Below are 23,310 nucleotides of genomic sequence, written 5' to 3'. Positions count from 1 at the left end.
TTTTAACTTGTAAAAGCAACGATGGCACAGATGTGTCAGCTAATCTTGGGTTTGTACTGGTGGCTTGGATAGAATCTGTTATTGCCAGCGGGCTCAGGTTTAAAGTATCATTGAAATGTTTCCATCTTTTTTGGTGTAGGAAAATGCAAGTTACCTCTGTAACATTTAGGTACATTATTTCACGCAAATAATCTTCAGTAAGTTGTATGGATTGATTCCTCACATGAAAAATATTGGCCAGTAATATGGTATGGTTTAAGGCAAAGCTCTCTTTGGCTTTATGGCACACCAACACAATTTAATAAGTAACACAAAGGGTCAAAACCACCTCACCCGCTGGAGAAGAGATGCATAGCATCATGTAATTCGTACCCTCAGTAATTCATATGTTATGATCACATAAGGATAAACAGTAGCTGCAATTCTGATGCCTCAACCCTTCAAGCCACAAGGGGTTTAATTCACAGTGGCATTGTTATTATCATAAGTCACTTTTTCAGCTTTCTGAGAAAGAGAGGGAGACCCAAGATGCACAGCATGGTTCATTCTTTTAAATGGTTAATCTCCATTTTCGAAAAATTTTGACAAACCACATTCAAAGAAACAAGTATGTCAACAACATTCACCTTAACCACTGGGCCGTGAATATAATATATGACAAACAACATGCAGATTCTTCTTAGCCTTTTATTAGAAAAGGAAAACATATAAATATATTTATTATCATTAAGATTATTATAGTTGAAAAAAGCTTGATTCACATAATCATGGTTTACATAATCATGGTTCATATAATCATGGTTGAATAAATCATGGGCCACATAATCAAGGTTTAGATAATCATACCTCACATAATCATGGTTTACACCACAGTTTAAATATACTCGTATGTACATATCAGACCTTAATTTATATCATGCACATGTTAACATACAAATAATAGACACAATTTCTACCTTTCAATAGCAAGTATTTTCTATAAATAACTCATGACCCGGTGGTTCAGGCTAAAACATTTTTCTTTGTACAAAATAAATATGTGCAAAATTATTAAAACAAAAGCTACCAACCACTAAAATTGTCAGTCACAATAGTGAGGATCTGGAAAATCCCTAATATATTGATACATTTTGGCTCTTAACAAGAATAATTATATTACATATACTATTTACTGCTTCATATAAATGCTTTTTAATAAATTACATGCTTCATATAAATGCTTTTTAATAAATTACAAAGGATTTATGGACAAAAAAAAAGTATATAAACTATTTTAGTACAACACAACATTTAATCAAAGCTTAATAAAAAAATCTTTAAAAATTAAAACACCTAAAGTTGAAAGTCTGGAATAGCAATTAAAAACCTTACCAACGGTTTAGGTAAATGACTTTTGAAACAATGTTATAGGTGTCAAACCAGAGCACACTTTTTGACAGTTCTTTAATATAATATATTCAATGAAAATTGAAAAATTATCCATTACCACCCTAAATATCTTATTAGGACTTGTCCATCTTTCATTCCGGACATAACAAAAAAGACATGCATCACTTTTTATGGACATTTTCAAAATAAGAACTGACTGAGCAGCAAACAGTGCAGACCATGATCACTTAAAAGTTTCCTTCTAATCAGTATTTTATTTCACAAACTACAATAATCTACTACTGCTGTTTTTATTCATGCAATATTTGTAGCTCACATACATCTTTAAACTGCAGAGCTCCAGATTTAATGAGAAGAAAACAATTGGCATAACACTATTGGAAGTTTTAATGTTATTACATATTTCAATGAATAGAACAAAAATAAACAAGAGGGCCATGATGGCCCTGAAGTCGCTCACCTGTATATAGGCCCCCTAGAGTGGGGCCAGTTTAAACCCCAGGGCTTTTATTCGAACAAACTTGGTAGACAACCTTTAGAAGATGTTTCATCCTCGTTGGGTTTTTTAAAAGAAGATTTTTTAAGTTTTTTCTTTACATATATATTTAAAAACAATGACACCCCTGGGGCAGGGCCAGTTTTGACCCCAGGGCTTCTATTTGAACAATCTTTGTAGACACTTACTAGAAGATGTTTCATGCTTAATATCTAAACTCTAGCTATTTGGTTTTTTTTCGAAGAAAATTTTTAAGTTTTTGCTATACACATTTTAAGGAAAATCATTGTCCCCCGGAGCTGGGCCAATTTTGACCCCAGGGCTCTTATTTGATCAAACTTGGTAGACATCTATTAGAACATGTTTCATGCTAAATATCTTAGCTCTAGCTCTTTGGCTTCTATAAAAGAAGATTTTTAAGTTTTTACTATATTCATATAGGGAAAATCAATGACCCCCTGGGGCGGGGCCAATTTTGACCCTAGGGCTCTTATTTGAACAAACTTGGTAGACATCTATTAGAACATGTTTCATGCTAAATATTTTAGCTCAAGCACTATGGGTTCTTTAAAAGAAGATTTTTAAGTTTTTATTATATGCATATAGGAAAAATAAATGACCCCCTGGGGCGGGGCCAATTTTGACCCCAGGGCTTTTATTTGAAAAAACTTGGTAGACACCCATTAGAAGATGTTTCATGCTAAATATCTTAGCTCTAGCTCTTTGGGTTCTTTAAAAGAAGATTTTTTAAGTTTTTACTATATACATCTAGGGAAAATCAATGACCCCCTGGGGTGGGGCCAATTTTGACCCCAGGGCTTTTATTTGAACAAATTTGGTAGACACCCACTAGAAGATGTTTCATGCCAAATATCTAAGCTCTAGCTCTTTGGGTTTCTTAGAAGAAGATATTTAAAGTTTTTTCTTTTGGTTTCCATGGCAACCAGAGTTCTGCATGGAATTAAATTCTTTGAACAATTTTCAAAGGTGACCACCAAAGGAACATTCCTGTGAAGTTTGGATGAAATTGGCTTCGTGGTTTATGAGGAGATGTCATTTAAAGTAAAAGTTTACGGACGCCGGACGGACGCCGGACGAAAAGCGATCACAAAAGCTCACCCTGTCACAAAGTGACAGGTGAGCTAATAAAAACTGAGTTTGTTAAATTTTAAGTTTTTTAAACCCTTTTTATAGTTTGTTTTAAAGCAAATTTTCGAGCATAAAGCAAAATTCAATCATCTGACGCCAATGGTGAATGTCATTTTGTCATTAAAGGTCAAGGACTCAAAGTCATGTCTCAATTATTCAACATGCTGGTTTGGTGACAAGTGCTGTTTTGTCTACATGTATGTATTAATCAAATCTGTACATAAGTATCAATACCAAAATTCAATCATTTGACCTTGACGGTTAACCCATTACCAGATATATACGCCTTTCTACACCTTTTTCACCCCCCCCCCCTTTTTGCTTCCTCAAATGGTGAAAAAATGCCTTATTAAGGCCCCAAAACACTTGTTTTTGTTTGAGAAATGTTGTTTAAAAAATTGACCACTTTTTCGGCGCGGCCCCCCATCCAAAAGATACATCAGGGGGTTGCCAGAAGGGGGATGTGCCCCCTTCTGTTTGGGGGGTTTGAAGGGGGGGCAGAGTCCCCCTCATCGCCAAGAAAATTTTGGACTTGTGGGAGGCTAAAAATGGCCCCAGGTCGATCATAAGGTAACGTGTAACCAATGCTGAAAAGCCTTTGACTCTATCTCGATCCATTGAGAAGTGGCAGCACTTTGAAATCAATTTTGATGGAAAAAATCAATGCAAAATAGTGATTTTTGGCAATTTTGAGATGTCCCCTAGTTGCCATGGTAACAGGAAATTTCAGACTGAGCATGTTGTTACAAAGGCAATGGTCCAGTCAACATTTGTGCCAAGTTTGATTAGTATTGAAGCAGTTTTTATAGTTTTATAGCAACCTGAACTTGTAACGGGAGACTTTTCAATGAAAACAGCCATTTTTCACAAAATGCTCATCGGGTAATGGGTTAATGTTATTTACAGCTCAATGTCAGTTCAACCTTTTAGACCTAGTCCAATTTTGTTGTTTTGTATTAGATACGGATAGAAATTTCCGTATTATGTTAGTGACAAATACGGTACCATATATGGAAGTGCCGGACTATTTTTGACGTTGGTTCCGATCTTAGCTTTGTATAACGTTGCATTTGGAAACGGGAACCAAAATTATTAAAGGCGCGGCCGGTTTGCAAGACTTACGTATTCATCCGTCAGTCATAAATTTATTTTTTGACAACTACATTTCATTAACGACAAGGTATATAACAAGGGCACCGCTAGGCGGAGCATTATATGCCCGAAAGTGTTTTTTTTTAGTAAGGATGAAGCATTTGTAAAACAGGGAATTAGCTGTTCATCCTATAAAATTTTACAGCTGTAGGTTGATTAATACTTAAGTTATTAATAATGACCTTAACCTTTGACCTTGTGACCCCAAAATCAATAGGGGTCTTCTACCTTATATGGACAATCATCCTAAGAAGTTTGAATATTGTGGGCCAATTGGAACTTTAATTATGCTCTAGAAACTGTTTTAAGTATTAAGGTAAAAGTGACTTTGACCTTGTGACCCAAAAATCAATAGGGGTCTTCTACCCAATATGGACAATCATCCTATGAAGTTTGAATATAGCAGGCCAAATGGAACTTACATTATGCCCCGGAAACTGTTTTTGATTTTAAGGTAATTGTGACCTTGACCTTTGACCTAGTGACCCCAAAATCAAAAGGGGTCTTTTGCCCAATATGGACAATCATCCTATGAAGTTTGAATATTGTGGGCAAAATGGAACTTAAGTTATGCTCCTGAAACTGTTTTCAGTTTTAAGGATATAGTGACCTTGACCCTTGACCTTTTGACCCCAAAATCAATAGGGGTCTTCTACCCAATATGGATAATCATCCTATGAAGTTTGAACATTGTGGGTCGAATGGAACTTAAGTTATGCTCCAGAAACTGTTTTCAGTTTTAAGGTCATAGTGACCTTGACCTTTGACCTTTTGACCCCAAAATCAATAGGGGTCTTCTACCTAATATGGACAATCATCCTATGAAATTTGAACATTGTGGGCCAAATGGAACTTAAGTTATGCTCCGGAAACCAAATTGCTAACGGACGGACAGACAGACGACGCCAGGGGGTATAACATAATATGCCCTTTCGGGCATATAATAAAAGGAAAATTATGTTATAGTAGCTTTCTGAGACTATGTATTTTTCTACTCGCAACATTGGAAAATTGATATCTCGCTCGACCTTCGGTTTCGCGAGATATCAATTTTCCACCGATGCTCGTAGAAAAAATACAAAGCCTCAGAAAGCTACTACAACATAATATTCCATTTGTATAACTAAAACTATCGCTGAATGCCAATCATACCCCCACCAATGTCCTTGACAGAAGACGACTTGGAAAGGTGGTTAAGGGAATAACTTCAGTGGCATAAATACATATACATAAAAAAAATATCTCTGGTGAAAAAAGACAAATTGTACAGGTAATAGTATAAATATATATTGTCAAATCATGTTTGAAACAGTTACAAATAACCTTACATTTTCCCAATGTACTAAAACAAACAAAAGCAGAGTAGTTAAGAAAATAGCATAATTATGACAAATGAAATTAAGAGTATACTGAGCTTACTTGTGACCCTTCATATACTATATAGTTTCAAGTGAATATCTGTTCAAGTTTCAGAAACATTTAAGTATTAATGGTTATATCAGAACCTTTTCTAAGCCTAAAAGGGGCATAAAATGGACTTAACTTTGTCAAAATACAATACAAAGTTATTCCCCCACACGCTTTTTTAGTTATGAAACTTGACCTGAATATCTTACTTGCGACACTTCCTATACATTTGAAGTTTCAAATGATTAATCTGTTCTAGTTTTAGAAATATTCAAGTACATGTTAAAATTTAAGAACATTTTGTAAGTCAATTTTTTACCTTCAAGTGTGGCCTTGACCTTAAGCTGGCCCAAGGGTTAGATGGGTTCTGCATATTGCCCAGTTGGGGTGAACATTTGAGTCAAGTTTGAAGAAAATCCTTCTATAAGTATAGGATTTATAGAGCGGACACGACAAATTGTCTGGTGTTGATTGTATGTAAAGTTAAAGACTTTAAAAGGGGCATAACTTTGTCAAAATGCAAAACAGAGTTATGAAACTTGACCTGCATATCTTACTTGTGACACCTCATATATCTTTTAAGTTTCAAGCAAATACCTTCTCTAGTTTCAGAAATATTCAAGTACATGTTAAAATTAAAGAACATTTTCTAGTCAATTTTTTACCTTCAAGTGTGACCTTGACCGTAAGCCCACACAAAGGTAACATGGGTTCTGCAAATAGCCTTGTTGAGGTTAATATTTGAGTCAAGTTTGAAGAAAATACTTCATTAGTATAGGATTTATAGAGTGGACACGACATATTGTCTAATGTTTGATTGAATATAAATTTGAGGACTAAAAAAGGGGCATAACTTTGTCAAAATGCAATACAGAGTTCTGAAACTTGACCTGCGTATCTTCATTGTGACACTTCAAACATATTTAAAGTTTCAAGCAAATACCTTCTCTAGTTTCAGAAATATTCAAATACATGTTAAAGTTTAAGAATATTTTCTAAGTCAATTTTTGACCTTCAGGTGTGACCTTGACCATAAAACACGCAAAAGGGTAGGCAAAAGGATATGTAACTCTCCAGAAACAATGCTTAGGAAACTACCCGCCTATATGACTGAAATACTGTTGGGAAAATGCGTAAAATGAAACGAACAAACAAACAAGGCAAAAGGGTAACATGGGATCTGCACATAACCTTGTTGAGGTGAACATTTGAGCCAAGATTGAAGAAAATCTTTCAATTAGTGTAGGAGCGGACACAACATACTGTCTAATATTTGACTGTTTGATATTTGACCTTCAACTGTGACCTTGACCAGACTGCTGACACATGGGTAACATGGGTTCTTGAGTTGAACATTTGAGCCAAGTTTGAAGAAAATCGGTATAGGATTTATAGAGTGGACACGATAATGGAGACGGACGGACGGACTGACAAGACAAAGCAAATCCATTATAGCCCCCCCCCCCCCCACATTTTGTGGTGTAGGTATAATAACCAAGTTACAGAATATTATAGCAACAATCAGTGACAACTCAATGATTAAGCCATCAAGGTCAATGTCACACATTTGTTAATGTCAATTTGGCCCTGACCTAAAGGACACTGTGTCTATTCATAAATAACAGTCAGTCAAGTACAGGAAAAACAAGAGAATTTCATGTTAAAGTCAATTATGGTCAATGTCATCTCTTAATTATTCAATGTTTGTTTGGTACCATATGTGGGATATTGAAAAACAGAATCCCTTAAGAAAGCCCAACACGGCAAAATTGTAAAATGTTGCAGACTCGGTTTGATTGAGCCTGTTCATGGACGGTACTGGAAAGTGCAAGTTACCGTCCACGCCCCCTAGCACTGGCTTAAGCAGAATTCAACATTTTAACACAAAACTGTTGAATTTAGAAACATCCGCAGATGTGTTCATACGGCAGTTATCAAGTCTTGTTTTGTCCAATTATAAATCAAATTTGTACATGAATATCAAAATTATAAATATATAACCCAAATTCAATAATTTGACCCTGACAGTCAAGGTCAGTTGAACCTTTCAGAAAGTATTTTCCATTCAAGTATGAAGATAAACCATTTATAAATTAAAAGTAACTGTTAGTCAATTATAGCAAAAATCAAATAAAAATACAGTTACATTTTGCCCATTCAATGGTATGTACAGTGAGTGAACAGGTGAAAGTCAAAATAAGTTTTTACATTGCCATAATTCATTTTAATTTAATAATTTACTTAACATAAACAATGAATAACCCCTGGATCAAAGCAGAATTTATGTAAATATTAATTAGAACTTACCAGAAACATTCAGTTTATAAAAAGAGAGGGGCAGTCTTTTATATTTTAGGAAGATTTAAAATTTGATCCTAAACATTTTCCAAAATAAACTGGTGGTCAAACACCATTTAAACAGTCAATCTTTTGAAATTAAAAGTCAATTCTGCTTAACTTGAGTATGAAAATATGAGCATAATGTCACTTTAACCTTCCTGGTAGTTCATAAATGGACCAAGGCTTCAAGTCTGAAGACAATCCAATAAAACATAACAAACAAGATTGCATTTGAGAAAAATGCTATGCCACCGCATTAATACAACACTAAATAGTAGTGTAGGAACAGATTTTTTTTGTTTCTTTACAATTTTGAAGATTGTCATAAAGCATAGATCCCTGACCTATCTTATTCTTATTATCAGATAAGTGGTTAAATCTAATGTTAACTCAATAAAAGATCAGAGTAGGAGGATATCAATGCACTCGAGTCTAGTGAATTTGGTGGTGAAGGTCATATTTCACACAGCCTAAATTTCATGACTACATCAAAAGGACAACACAGTAAGACACTTTGTCAAAATCTAGGTCAGCTGAAATCAAAGTTCACTTTACATCTTTATCTGTGCACAGGGTTCAAATTTCATAGCTGTACATCAAAGGACAAGAAAGTAGGTCACATCAACAAAACCTAGGTCACCTGACATCAAAGTTCAATTTTACAACTAAAACTGTGCACATGGTCAAAATTTCATTGCTGTACATTAAAGGACAAGAAAGTAGGTCACTGTCCCCTTGGGCAAGACAAAATTTTGGACCCAAGGGTTTAATTCAAAACAATCTTGATACAGGTCCACCAAACAACATTTCAAGTCAAATATCTAAGCTGTAGCTTTCTCCCATTCAGAAAACATTTGTTTTATTTTCTGTTTTTACTATGTGTACAAAATGAGAATCACTGCCCCCGGGCAGGGCCAATTTTGACACCAGGGGAAAAATTTGAACAACTTTAGTAGAGGACCTATAGATGATATTATATAGCAAACATCAAAAATCTATCCCTTGTTCCTTCAGACAAAAATATTTTTTATTTTTTTACTATGTGTACATAGTGAAAATCAATGACCCCTGGGGGTGGGGCCAATTTTGACCCCAGGGCTTTTATTTGTACAATCTTGCTAGAGGTTCACTACATAATGTTTCATGCAAAATATCTTAACTCTAGTCTTTGTAAATTTAAAGAAGATGATTTTTTAAGTTTTTACTTTATACATATAAGGAAAACCTATGGCCCCCGGGGCGGGGCTAATTTTGACACTAGAGGCAAAATTTGAACAACTTTGGTAGAGTTCCTATAGATGATATCATTTAACAAATATTAAAGCTCTAAGCCTTGTACCTTCAGACAATAAGATTTTTTACTATATATATATTTAAAATCAATGACCCCTGGGGCGGGGGCAATTTTGGCACCAGGGCTATAATTCAACAACAATCTTGCTAGAAGTTCACTTCACAATGTTTCATGCAAAATATCTAACCTCTAGCATTTGTCAATTGCTAGAAGAAATTTTTTTAAAGTTTTTACTATAAGTTTTTACTATATACATATAAGGAAACCAATGACCCCCCGGGCGGGGCCGATTTTGACCCCAGGGCTATAATTTGAACAATCTTGGTAAGGGTCTACCAGACAATGCCTTATGCAAAATATCTAAGCACTAGGCCTTTTGGGTCTTTACAAGAAGGTATTTTAAGTTTTTACTATATGTACATAAAGTGAAAATCAATGACACTCGGGGCGGGGCCTATTTTGACCCCAGGGCTATAATTTGAACAATCTTGGTAAGGGTCTACCAGACAATGCCTTATGCAAAATATCTAAGCTCTAGGCCTTTTGGGTCTTTACAAGAAGGTATTTTAAGTTTTTACTATATGAACATATAGTGAAAATCAATGACCCCCGGGGCAGGGGCAATTTTGACCCTAGGGCTATAATTTGAACAATCTTGGTAGAGGTCTACCAGACAATGCCTTATGCAAAATATCTAAGCTCTAGGCCTTTTGGGTCTTTACAAGAAGGTATTTTAAGTTTTTACTATATGTACATATAGTGAAAATCAATGACCCCCGGGGCCGGGCCAATTTTGACCCCAGGGCTATAATTTGAACAATCTTGGTAGAGGTCTACCAGACAATGCCTTATGCAAAATATCTAAGCTCTAGGCCTTTTGGGTCTTTACAAGAAGATTTTTTAAATTTATTCTTTTAATTCCTTTTGGTTGCCATGGCAACCAGATTTCTGCATGGAATGAAATTCTTTGAACAACTTTGGAACCCCTTCACCCAAGGATCAATCCTGCCAAGTTTGGTTGAAATTGGACTAGTGGTTTTTCACAAGAAGATATTTTAAGTTCACTATATAATCTATATAACACACACACACACACACACGAACAAACAAACACACACACACACACACACACACACACCAACACACACACACACACAGGTGAATCGCTATATGCCACCGCATCGCAGATGCTGCGGTGGCATAAAAACAAAGTTATAGCCACTAATAAAAATCAAGCAAAATTAAGACATTAAACCTTTAAGGTCAATGTCATGTATGAATAAAGGTCAACTTAAGTCTGGTCTTGTTAAGGGTTGTTGTGGCAAAGTATGAAGACAATACACCAACAACTTAAAAAGTTATGATCAAGGTTAAAGTTTGTTGACAGCAACAGGAACACTGCCATGACTATAGCAATAATTCTTTTTTCCAAAAAAAAAAAATCAAGCTAAAATGTATGAACATAAGCTTAAACTACTTTTAATATACTTCTACCCCATCAGTAATGGAGTACAAACTAGGGGCTATATTTTGGCATATTGAGTCAATAATGTAAAAAGTCTTCTCATAATATTATGCTAGATGAAATTCTTTTATTTTTTTACATATTCTTCAAGAACAAACTATTTATTGTGAAAAACACTTTCTTAAACTTCATGAGCAAAATAAGCATGAGTATGCAGGCAAGCTTTGTCAGGCTACCTAAATCAATGACATATGTACAATGTCAGTCACTGTATATTTTTATCAGTTACAATGTTCCATTCACCTTTGAACTTAAAATTGAAGTAGAAATATTTTCTTGAGAAGGATGTTGGCTCTTTATCAGATATGTAAATGTCCAAGCAGCACTCCGTCCCAAAATCAGTCCCATCTACATTCATACATATAAACTTCTGCTTGTAAGCCTCTGCAAATTTCATCAGCTTCTCCTTTGTCAAGTTACTTTTACCCTCCGTTACACTTATTTGCACATGTTGTATAATAGGACAATTACGTATCAACTCAAAGAGACCTTCAGTCGTAATATTATCACGAAAATCCAATTTGATCATACACAGTTTCTTTCCATATCTTGCAATGTCAGCTAAACCTTCATCTGTTACTTTCTCCCCTACCAGATTTTCTGGAGCGTATTCAAGGCTTATGTCAAACTCAGATAAAAAGGGGCATCTTTGAACAAAGGTTTTCACTGTATTGTCTGACAAATCGACACATCCTGAGAGATGTACTTGACGCAGATTGGGACAGTAGCAAGCTAATTTGAAGAGCGAATTATCTGTAAGTTCATAACAGCCATTCATATGCAAACATAATAAAAATGACAATCTTTTACCTGTCTCTGTAGACTTTACAAGAGTTTTTACCACACCATTATGTTTGTCATATACCGTCTCTTCAAGCTTTTCCCCAGATTGTTCCTGTTCTTGAATCTTGTCTAGTTTTACAGCTTTCAACTTTCCCTCTTCAACAACACATTTGCGTTCAACATTCTTCTGCTTGTCACTTTTCAACACTTTAATGGCTTCAACTTCACAAAAGTCATCTAGTGTCTTGATATTACTATTACCAATAAGTGTTAGACATTCCAAATTTTTGTAACACCTCAACACTGCAGATATGGAAGCCCCTGTGAGCTTTGGGCAGTCATATAAATCAAGATAAAATATATTCGGACATATCTCCGTCATTTTCAAAATTGTTCTGTCAGTCACTCCTCCACTCACAACAAGCAACCTCAATTTTTCTGCGCAATGTGAAATAAATGCATAAATGTCTTCATCATCATCATCAGAACATGGAATCACAGTTACCCATTCCACCTTGGTACAGTTCAAAGCTACTTCTTTTACACCAGCTCCTGTAAAAAGCACTGGATGATAACCAACAATGCTAAATTCTGTAATTTCACGGCAGTTCTTTGCTACACATTTCAGTGTAACATCGGTCACTAGATCACAGTATCTTACATCAAAAATTTTCAACTTTGGAACTTTAGTAAGGATAGCAACAATGGTTTCATCCGTGACATAAGACAAGAAGTATAAAGTTAGACTCTCTAGATTCAACTGATGGTTGATGGGCTGCAACAATGGGATTTCCTCATCTGTAAAGTTATCATACAATCTCAGCTTTTTCAGTAGCGGGAGGTCCAACAGTATTGAAGTAGCACTGAGTTCATTATCATCAGGCAACGCTGGGAGGTGTATGTCAAGGTCTTCTATCTGTGGATGCCTTTGGATGAAAGCTTTAAGTCTGGCTGGCTCTTCCAAAGTTTCATCAATTGTTTCATCGTCAGAGGAACACTTGAAATACTTTAACTTGTCAAAAACAGCATCTGTATTGATAAACAAATTTTCATAATGCAATTTTTTCAATTGTTTGCACTTCTGAGACAGCTTCACCATCTTTTGATCCAAACCATTGATATCAATTGTTTTCCCTATCTTTTTCTCGTTAAAGATATGTATTTCTTGTAAGTTCTGGCAATATGATGCTTCTGATTGTGCCAAGTAGTCTAGTATAGATATATACTCAATATCAAAATGCAGGACTTCAATGTAAGCTTCTACCTCATGAAGTAGTTTGCAGAAAGAGCCATTGGAAAGGAATGAATCTGTACAATTGCTTGTGTTCAACTCTCTCCATATAGATGCATCATAACTTAGGTGATTCCATAATGGACATATGTTTCTCATTGACAAAATATCTTCGGGATTTAGATAACTGTAAATATTTACAATTACAGGTGGAGGAAGATCCATGACTGTAATGCCTGGCTCCATATCCACAACAGCATCATTATTCACATTCAAGTCTATGCCAGTAAGTTTCTTGAGAAAACGGAGGAACATGGCCAATGAATCTGGAAAGTTAAAAGTAAATTATTAATGGTATTTGTATGAAAATATACCATATTTAGAATGAGGCATCAATAATTAATATAAACTGACACTGATAATCAATGTTGACTGAATTATGATTAAAGTGTAACAGATTGTCCTAATGTAATTTTTTTCAGAAAATGGTGACATAAGGTAACTTGTAACCAACGCTGAAAAGCCTTTGGCTCTATCTCAATCCCTTGAGAAGTTGCAGCACTTTGAAATAAAATTTGATGGAAAAAATTGAGGCAAAATAGTGATTTTTGGCAATTTTGAGATGTCCCCTCGTTGCCATGGTAACAGGAAATTTAAGACTGAGCATGTCGTTACAAAATCAATGGCCTAGTCAACATTTGTGCCAAGTTTGATCAGTATTGAAGCATTTTTCATAGATTCATAGCAGTTTGAACTTGTAACAGGAGTGTTTTCAGTGAAAACGGCCATTTTTCACAATATGCTCATGAGGGAAAGGGTTAAAAGAAGATTTTTAAGTTTTTAAGGAAAATCAATGATCCCCGGGGCAGGGCCAATTTTAACCCAAGGGCCCTTGTTTGAACAAAAATGGTAGACACTCATTAAAAGATGTTTCATGCTAAATATCGTAGCTCTAGCTCTTAGGGTTTTTTAAAAAAAGATTTTTTTAAGTTTTTACTATATACATAAAGGGAAAAACAATGACCCCCTGGAGCGGGGCAAATTTTGACACAGGGCTTTTATTTGAACAAACTTGGTAGACACCTACTAGTAGATGTTTCATGCTTGATATCTAAGCTCTAGCTATTTGGGCTTTTTAAAAGAAGATTTTTTAAGTTTTTACTTTATACAATCAAGGAAAATCAATGGGCCAATTTTGACCCCAAGGCATTTATTTGAACAAACTTGGTAGACAATGACTAGATGATGTTTCATGCCAAATATTTAAGGTCTAGCTTTTTCGGTTTTCTTAAAGAAGATATTTTAAGTTTGTTTTTTTGGTTGCCATGGTAACGAGAGTTTTGCTTGGAATTAAATTCTTTGAACAACTGTTAAAGTTGACTACCAAAGGAACATTCCTGTGAAGTTTGAATGAAATTGGCTTAGTGGTTTATGAGGAGATGTCGTTTAAAGTAAAAGTTCACGGACGGACGGACGAAAAGCGATCACAAAAGCTCACCATGTCACTTTGTGACAGGTGAGCTAAAAATAACATTTATTGACATAAATTCCAAGTTCAAGGGGGAATAATTCTAAAAATAGTCATGCTAGAGTTATGAACCTTGTCACACAACATGTGTATAATATTAAGAAATATATATTTGAAGTTTGAAGGAGATACCTTAAAAGGTAAAGAAGTTTTAATATTTCTTAAAGAAATTTCAGAGGGAGATAAATCTGAAAAATATTGCTTCAAGAGTTATGAATCTTGACACATTAGATGTTGTTGATGATGAGGAATATATATGTATTTGAAGTTTGAGGTAGATATCTTTAAAACTAAATAAGTTATAGAAAAAAAAACATTTTTCAAGTTAAAAAAAAAAACTTTCATGATTCAAGTTCATGGGGTGATAATTCTTGCAATATTGGTGCTAGAGTTATGAACCTTATCACATAAGATGGGGTTTATGATAAGGAACATATATTAGAAGTATGAAGTTGATCCCTAAAGAAATAATGAAGTTACTGTAAAAATAATATTTTTAAGGAAAATTCTAAGTTCAAGGAGAGATAAATCTGAAAATATTAGTGCTAGAGTTATGAACCTTGTCACATAAGATGTGGTTGATGATAAGGAAAATATATTTGAAGTTAATACCTTAAAAATGAAAAAGTTACAGTGAAAAATATTTTACTGCACCAAAACTTAAATCTGAAATCTGGATGCGGACGCGGGGCCCGTTAAGACAGCTCTCCATATATAGTCAAGCTAAAAATTACTGAAATATGTATAAATTTATCGTATCAATTTCTAGAGTTTTATCTTTAATTCAGTGTTCAGTTCATTTATTTTGTTCTGTAATATGGTCTTTATAGAAACTATGGTGAATAACCTTCATTTTCTACAATGGGTCATCTCTCTGGTAAATTAGAACTACAGATAGATATAAATCACTTTTATGGTCTAAACGTATTAATTTAAGCTTGATTTTGAAACAAGTTCTTGTATTTATCACTTTCGAGTCTGCTTCCTGGAACCAACCAGTACTGGTGTCATATGAAGAAACATGGTCCTGACCCAGAGTAGGGCTCGAACCCATGATCTCTGGCTTGAGAGGCAGAGAACTTAACCACTAAACAACCACTCCCCTTCACTTTTATCTACAGCTTTCAAGTTGCTGGACCACTATTTGAAGCTAATTAACTGTAAGATGAAAACTACAAAGATGCAAATTTGATGTTGATATAAACTGATAAGTCACAACATCTGGAATAACTATTCATTTGTCATGTTTCAATGAGTTATTACCAGGTCAGTTATTAAGAAAAAAATACTATAAATTTCACAATGTATATATTGATGATTGATCATGATAAAATATCAAAGAAACACTTTCTGCATCAGAATTACAGTTGAATCAGAACAATAATAACTTTATATGAGACAGGTATAAATGTTATAAAGGAGTACTCATAAGTATTTTACACTTATATTGAGTGTTAATTGTTAAAGCAGTGGCATTGACAACAATCAGAAATTGACCAGCAGGATAACTGTGTCTTTAGAATTGAATTGGATAATAAAAGTTGCAAAACATTTATGATACATGAGACAGCTTTATGGAAAGATGAAAAAAAGCAACTTCTTAAAACTAAGCAACAACAAGAGCTGTCAGTAGGACAGCAACGCTCGACTATTCAAAGTGCTTGATAGTAAAAAAAATGCTTGATACAGTTACCTCCTCCTGTTTAAAGGTTGGGGTCATGATGGTGAACAAGTGTGCAAAGTTTCAAAGCCATATGTCAATGGACTTTGAAAATATTTGAACTATTACAAAAACTTTAACATAAATTCTAAGTCGAAAAAGGGGCATAATTCTGTCAAAATGCTTGATAGAGTTACCTCCTCTTGTTTACAGGTTGGGGTCATGATGTTGAACAAGTGTGCAAAGTTTCAAAGCCATATGTCAATGGACTTTGAAAATATTTGAACTATTACAAAAACTTTAACATAAATTCTAAGTCGAAAAAGGGGCATAATTCTGTCAAAATGCTTGATAGAGTTACATTCTCCTGTCTACAGGTTGGGGTCATGATGGTGAACAAGTGTGCAAAGTTTCAAAGCCATATGTCAATGGACTTTGAAAATATTTGAACTATTACAAAAACTTTAACATAAGTGGTTACGCTGACGCCGACGCTCGGGTGACTGCAATAGCTTTACTTATCTTATCGAATAGTCGAGCTAAAAAGTAAGAGTGTGTATATAAACCCCGGGGCTATAATTTGAACACAAAGAGGTCCACTAGTAAATGTTTCATGGCACTAAGCTTTTGCCTTAAAAAGAATTTTTAAAGTTAAATATATAAAATGTACATTCCATGAACCTGAGGTGGGGCCACTTTATATAAATTATTTAAAATATTAGGAAAATTCATGACTACCACAGGTTTGGGCTAATTAGATCCAAGGGCTATACCACCATGGGGTTGGGCTAATTAGATCCCAGGGCTATAACACCACAGGGTTGGGCCATTTAGATTCAAGGTCTATAATTTTAACAAACTTAGAAGAGGTTCATTAGACAATATTTCATGCAAAATAGCTAAGCTTTAGCTGTCATGATTTTAGATAAGAAGAATTTGTAAGTTTTTACCATAAACAAGTAAGGAAGACCCTCAGTCAGGGTGGGGCCAATTTTGACCTAAAAGCTATAATTTTGACAATTTTTGTGGAGTCCATTCCACTAAACAATATGTATTATGTTAAATATCTAAGAGATAGCCCTTGCATTTTTTTTTAATTGGGGATGAGGCAATTTTGACCCCAGAGCTTTAATTTGAACAAAATATGTAGTTTCACACACAAAATCTCTAAAGATTTAGCCCTATATAAAGATTTCATTTTAAAAATCTATTGGCCCTTTTGACCTAGATAATGGGGCAGAATCATTGGAATGTTTGTAGTAAGTATACAGTTGAGTTCACACTAAACTTCCCACCCTTGTGCACTTCTAGTGCACTAGAGCTGAACTAGAAGTGCACTAGAAGTGCACTAGACCATATGACCAGGCTGGCCAGGGAAGGTGACACCTAAATGGTTTATTGGATAATTGTATATCAAGTGGGGGGGGGGGGGCATCCATTGTTACGCTGCTGTATGAAAAAAAAAATTGGGAAAATATATATATGGCCTATTCATGAATATAAATAAGTAAATTTTAAAATCAGCAGTTTTAACATTTTAGGTGATTGTCATGTTGAAGCTTAAAATTAAAATGTTTTTTTTTTTTTTTTTTTTTTTTCATTTATTGTAATCATATTTTTATTAACCAGTATTTAACTGTAAGTGAAAAAGAATACCCCTTAAAATCAAATTTATAGAATTAATAAGGTTAAATTTAAATTAAGGCTCCGTAATGGATAATTAAATAAGTGTTTTTAAAGCTTTTTTTAATGGCCATATATTTCAATTTTTCTAGTGTACAAATGGTATAAATCAATGTGATAATTATGGCCCAATTAATTTAGTTTGTTACATCATAAACGTTTTTTCATAAGCTTAAACAAATCAAGGAACGGTTATATTTAAGCTAAAATATAATTTCTATAATATATAACTTAGAGACAATTCATCATGTTCAATATTGAAAGAGAATATTAGTACATTGATTTTAAAACAATCAATATACTGTGATAATTTAGTATTCAACTGTGTAATGCTTGCATATGTTTATGCAAATAATTTAAATATTATCCATAAAATAAATAAATTTGATATCTTTGATATACATTTTTTCAATATTAAAAATTTAATGTATAAAGGGAACACTTTTATTGAAGAGGAAAATCTCAAGTCATGCTGTGTATTGGTATTTTCTGAGAGAGACTGTTTTCAATATACCACTCTCCTGCTGATAAGAGGGCCTCAGGGTAAATAACAAAGAACAGTCAATTTTGCAGATTTATAAGAATGCATTGAAATTCCCTGGTTTTCTCAAAATGCATGTTAGACATAAACCTGGGATTTAATAAGGCGTTGGCACTCAGTAAATGACCATATTTTTTGTATAATCAAATATACAAAAAAACATAAAGGCATAAATGCATAATAGATATTATCAGAGACATAGATAGATGTTATCTATGTCTCTGATATTATTGTTTCTAAAGCGGAATTTTCTATATGTATCCATTTATCCACATTTCTTGCCATTCTGCATAATAATATCACGGATTTATATTACTATATACTATTAATATAAATCCGTGATAATATATTACTTAAGAGGCAATTCCTCATGTTCAAGATTGAAAGAGAATATTAATTCATTGATATTAAAACATTTTATACACTGTGATATTATGTTTTTCAACCATAAAATGCTTGCATACTTTTTAAAGATATACATAATTAAAATTTTTCCATAAAATTAATAAAATTTATAACTTTATTCAAGATTTCTACATTAAAAATGTAATGTATAAAGGGAATGTTGTTATACAAGAGGAAAGTCTCGAGTCATGCTGTGTATTGGTATTTTTTTTTTTGAGAGCGACTGTTTTCAATACACTGGTCTCCTGCTGATAAGAGGGCCTCAGGGTAAATAACAAAAATGCAAATGTATGCAACATTTATTTATTTTTTGTATAATCAAATTTAAAAAATAATCTTAATGTCATAAACGCATGTTAGATATTATTGTCATTTATTGTCTTTGAAGTGGAATTTTCTAATCTTATTATAAAATACTGGTTTAAAACCAATATCAGTGTTAACTATTCTACAAAGACTGTGTATCAATATTTTTTCACTTTTCTTGCAATTATGCATTAAAATTTGCAGCATCTTTTAGTTTTTGAACTGGGAAATGCTATTTTTTTCTATTATAGATTTGACAAATTTGCCTTGTCAGTTTTTACGCATTTAGAAGATAATATATTTTAAAGAAAATATTATTTAAATACATGATTATAAAACTTTTGCAACTTCCTTTTCACTTTAATGCAGATCTGTTTTTCTTTTCTTTTTTTTTTTTTTTTTTTTTAAATTTAATATCATACATGAGCAGAAAACAGTTACAGGAGATTAAAGTGTCAAAAGTCATGCTGTGTATAGGTGTTTTGATATAGTACCCTGCTGATAAGAGAGCCCCTCAGGGTAAATAACATAAGCCAGATTAGGCGATGTAAATTCTGTATTCTCTGGATGTTGGTGCAAATAAATTTCATTACAAATAGTACAAAAAGAATATTTTTGCAAGTTATAATAAACTCATAAAATTAATCATATTGCATAATAATGTTACAATGCATGAAAAAAAAAGGAAAAAAGATTGGTGTCATCTCAAAAAAATGGAATTGACAGATTTTCTGATCTTTTTGTTAATATCCATGTCAGTTTAAGTATACTAGTATCCCACAGGTACATATCAATACTTAATCCACACATATCAATACATACCACCATTATATATAAATATTTATTTTCAGAATAATATATATCATTTATATTAATCTTAGGTAAATGTCAGTTTGAGAAGGTAAGAGAGATTATAAATGAAATAAAATTGACAAAATTTAGGCCAATTATAAACATATTGATTCTTTAATGTATTAAAGGCTATTAATGCTTAAAATCATTACCTTTAACTAAAACAACCATAAGTTAAGATCAAAAATAACTAATACTACGGTATAATTCCCCCTCCCCCCAAAAAAAGAACTGACTTAATTTTGTTTGATTAGCATTTCAATGTTTCATATTTCATTACCAGATTATAATAAAATAGAATCATATTAAATATCAATTAAGTTTGTTTATTTATGCACTTATCAACATTAAAGTTATAATTATTTATATTTAAATTACTTATTCTAACAATTAAATTCTAAAGTACAAAATCAGTAAAATTAATGACTTTGAAATTTATTGTTCTAATATTTTACGCCATATTTTACAAAATCCAATAATCACAATTTCAATTTTTTATTAAAAATCTATTAAACAGATATCTATATTTTCTATCTTTTTGTAAAAGTCAAATTGCTATTCAGTGAAATAAAAGGTAACTGCTTAATACATATAATAGGTCTGGTGCACTACAAAGTGCACTTATGAAGTGCACTAGTAGTGCACTACTAGTGCACTTTGTAGTGCACTAGTAGTGCACTCCTAGTGCACTTTGTGTAACCTTTAGTGTGAACTCAACTGTAGCTTAAGGTCTTCAGCGTACCCGTTTATATATATGACATGACGTGAACGCTGAAGATAACCCGGGAGGGAAAGTCCACCAATAATCGTGCCAGGAATCTGACACGCTCGTATTTATTTATCGAACATTCCACGAAGTAAAGTGAAGCATACCTTGATAAAACGATATATAATCTGTTGATAAGCCAAGGATGGACAAATAAAAATCTTATTAGGAACATAAACTACCTAATAGTTTCCGACAGGTAAAAATTTCGGCACTTGGCCGCCATCTTGCCAAAATGTTTGACCACGTGATTACGAGATTGACCTTTAGGAACCCATGTGCCTCCAATATTTTTATAGATTACTTTTTTTTAAGATGTTGAAAAGGGTTATTTACTGACTGTTATATTCAATAAAATCATATTTAAATTCCATAAAAATATGAAAATAAATAAAAACATTATTTTGAATAAAAATATCGAAATCATGTCAACAAAATGTTCTAAATATAGTACACAACTCTATTCAAATCTGTTCCCGCGAATGACGTCATACGAGGTCTCGCGTGGCACTTGAATGTCATGGCCGATTGTAGTCGGTGAAATTTGATGTTTTATAGTTAAATAGGCAATTTTAATGACGGTATTAATATTTTATTAATTGAATTGGTATAGAACGATATTTAAATAATTGTTTTACCGTAAAATGCAAAAGAATTGATCGGGTCAAGTGTATTTGCAAGTGAAAAACAAGAATAAATCAACTTATGTTATTCTGGTAAGGTTTCGTAACGGGTCTAATCCAAAACTTTAATGCCGCATCTGATGAAAAACAAAAATGTTAAAAAGCGGCTTATAAAGTTGTTTTTTTTTTTTTTTTTTTTTTTTTTTTTTTTTCTTATAAAGTTTTGGAAGCCATAAATGATTAAAGAATAAATAAACGTAACATAAAGCTGTATGATTTATCATAGTGGTTTCAGGGAAGACTTTGAAAAAAAGTTGACGATGGACACACCTCGGACAATAGTCTCAATATTTCGACTGCAAGACCGACCGATTTTATAATCTGATATCTCATATTAGGGCCACCATTGTCTATATAATAAAAAAGCCCTAAAGCGCACAATTTGTTGGGCTACTAGGACAAACTGTGATCGTAAGTTATTTGAAGCTTGATTCGATTATTTCAGGTTTCTAATTAATATTCACATAAAATTTTTAATAAAAATCCCATTTACAAAGAAATAAAATATTAAACTGGTTTACCTAAGATCACAAACACCCGTCTAACTGGCTTACAATCGTCGAAAGGCTGGTCAATACTGTACAATAGAATGCCAACATTTGGCGCCTAAAATTGTTGTTGCAAATGGCGCGGTTTGTAAAGGGGAGGTAACTATTAGATAATAAAACGATTCACCCCTTAAAAATTCGCAACCGATTCGACCTAAATTGTAAGAAACATTTTTTTTATTAATTTAGTTTGAAAAATGTTTCATTCAAGTATGTTTTATATCTATAATGTATACATGTATTGTATTTGGTGTATTATCATTTCAAGTAATTCTCTGAGACTAGTTTATATCAGAGACATAGATAACAGAGATAAGCAGCTCCTATATACTCCATTGAAATATCACTCATGCCTATCAAAAAGTGAAAAATTAGGCATTTTGTAGCAAATAAAACTTAATGGATATACATTTGATCCTATAATATTATATACCATTTGAAAGGTAAATTATTTATCTATTGCTGCATGTTAAAATATTGGTACCTTTCCATACCTTTCACTAAGAAAAACATAGCAGAACATACCTACTGAGCCTGTTTTTTCAACATATGAATAGTTTTGTAACAAAAATTATTAAGTAGTTCTCTTTAAAAATTGATATTTCATTTATTTCAATGGAAACTCTAAATATTTTTACCTGCAGCCATAGACAAATGCATAAGCTTTCAGAAAATGTATTATTTTACTGATTTTGATATCTGGTTAATTAGTTTTACTTGCTACAAGTTTGTAGTTTAGCAGGCATGCATGATATTTTAACTGGCTAGGAAGTTGCCAATCTCTGTTATCTATGTCTCTGTTTATATCACAATACAGTAAGTTGAATATATCACTTAAAATTATCATTCAGTTAAAATGTTGATTACTCAAAAGTTTAAGTGACCGCTTTCTATTTTTGAAAACATAAATTAATATAATTTCATTTAATGCATATACCAAAATAAACATTTGATTAAAAAATTAATCTATGTTTCACAAGATCATTTCAGAGTGGGAAAAATCTTTGTCCATCTTCAATCTGTACAAACCCATTCATCATTTAAGGTAAACAGTTTCAAAATAAGTTCTAACTGAATAGCAAACAGTGCAGACCATGATCAGACAGCACAGATGTGTCAGCTGATCTTGGTCTGCACTAGTTCCATGAGTAATATTAGTTGCAGCCAGCAGGCTAAAAATAAATAATCAAAATTACACAAAACTTTTAACTTGTAAAAGCAACTACAGCACAAATGTGTCAGCTGATCTTGGGTTTGTACTGGTAGCGTGGATAGAATCTGTTATTGCCAGTGGGCTCAGGTTTAAAGTATCATTGAAATGTTTCCATCTTTTTTGGTATAGGAAAATGCAAGCTACCTCTGTAACATTTAGGTACATTATTTCACGCAAATAATCTTCAGTAAGTTGTATGGATTGATTCCTCACATGAAAATTATTGGACATTAATATGGTATGGTTTAAGTCAAAGCTCTCTTTGGCTTTACGGCACGCCAACACAATTTAATAAGTAACACCAAGGGTCAAAACCACCTCACCCGCTGGAGAAGAGATGCATAGCATCATGTAATTCG

General features: G+C 33.1%; 1 protein-coding gene across 1 annotated transcript; it reads right to left on the bottom strand.

Annotated features, from left to right (window-relative positions):
* Positions 1–673: 673 nt before the first annotated feature.
* Positions 674–21,823, bottom strand: LOC132737100 (F-box/LRR-repeat protein 20-like). Its single transcript, XM_060724337.1, has 3 exons — positions 21,712–21,823; positions 1,204–13,092; positions 674–1,171 (listed from the first exon to the last, which is right to left on the bottom strand). The coding sequence occupies exon 2, from the start codon at positions 13,079–13,081 to the stop codon at positions 10,958–10,960; it is 2,124 nt and encodes a 707-aa protein (XP_060580320.1). The 5' UTR covers positions 13,082–13,092; positions 21,712–21,823; the 3' UTR covers positions 674–1,171; positions 1,204–10,957.
* Positions 21,824–23,310: the final 1,487 nt, after the last annotated feature.

Source organism: Ruditapes philippinarum, unplaced genomic scaffold (genome assembly GCF_026571515.1).
Source record: "Ruditapes philippinarum isolate M1 unplaced genomic scaffold, ASM2657151v2 ctg10766_1_1_1_1, whole genome shotgun sequence".
Classification (NCBI taxonomy): Eukaryota; Metazoa; Mollusca; class Bivalvia; order Venerida; family Veneridae; genus Ruditapes; species Ruditapes philippinarum.
Note: the sequence above shows the minus strand (reverse complement) of the source record. Positions and strands in the feature narration are given on the sequence as shown.

What these genes read in the sequence shown, in the direction of transcription:
- LOC132737100 (XM_060724337.1), bottom strand. Translation starts at nt 13,081, where the DNA reads ATGTTCCTCCGTTTTCTCAAGAAACTTACTGGCATAGACTTGAATGTG.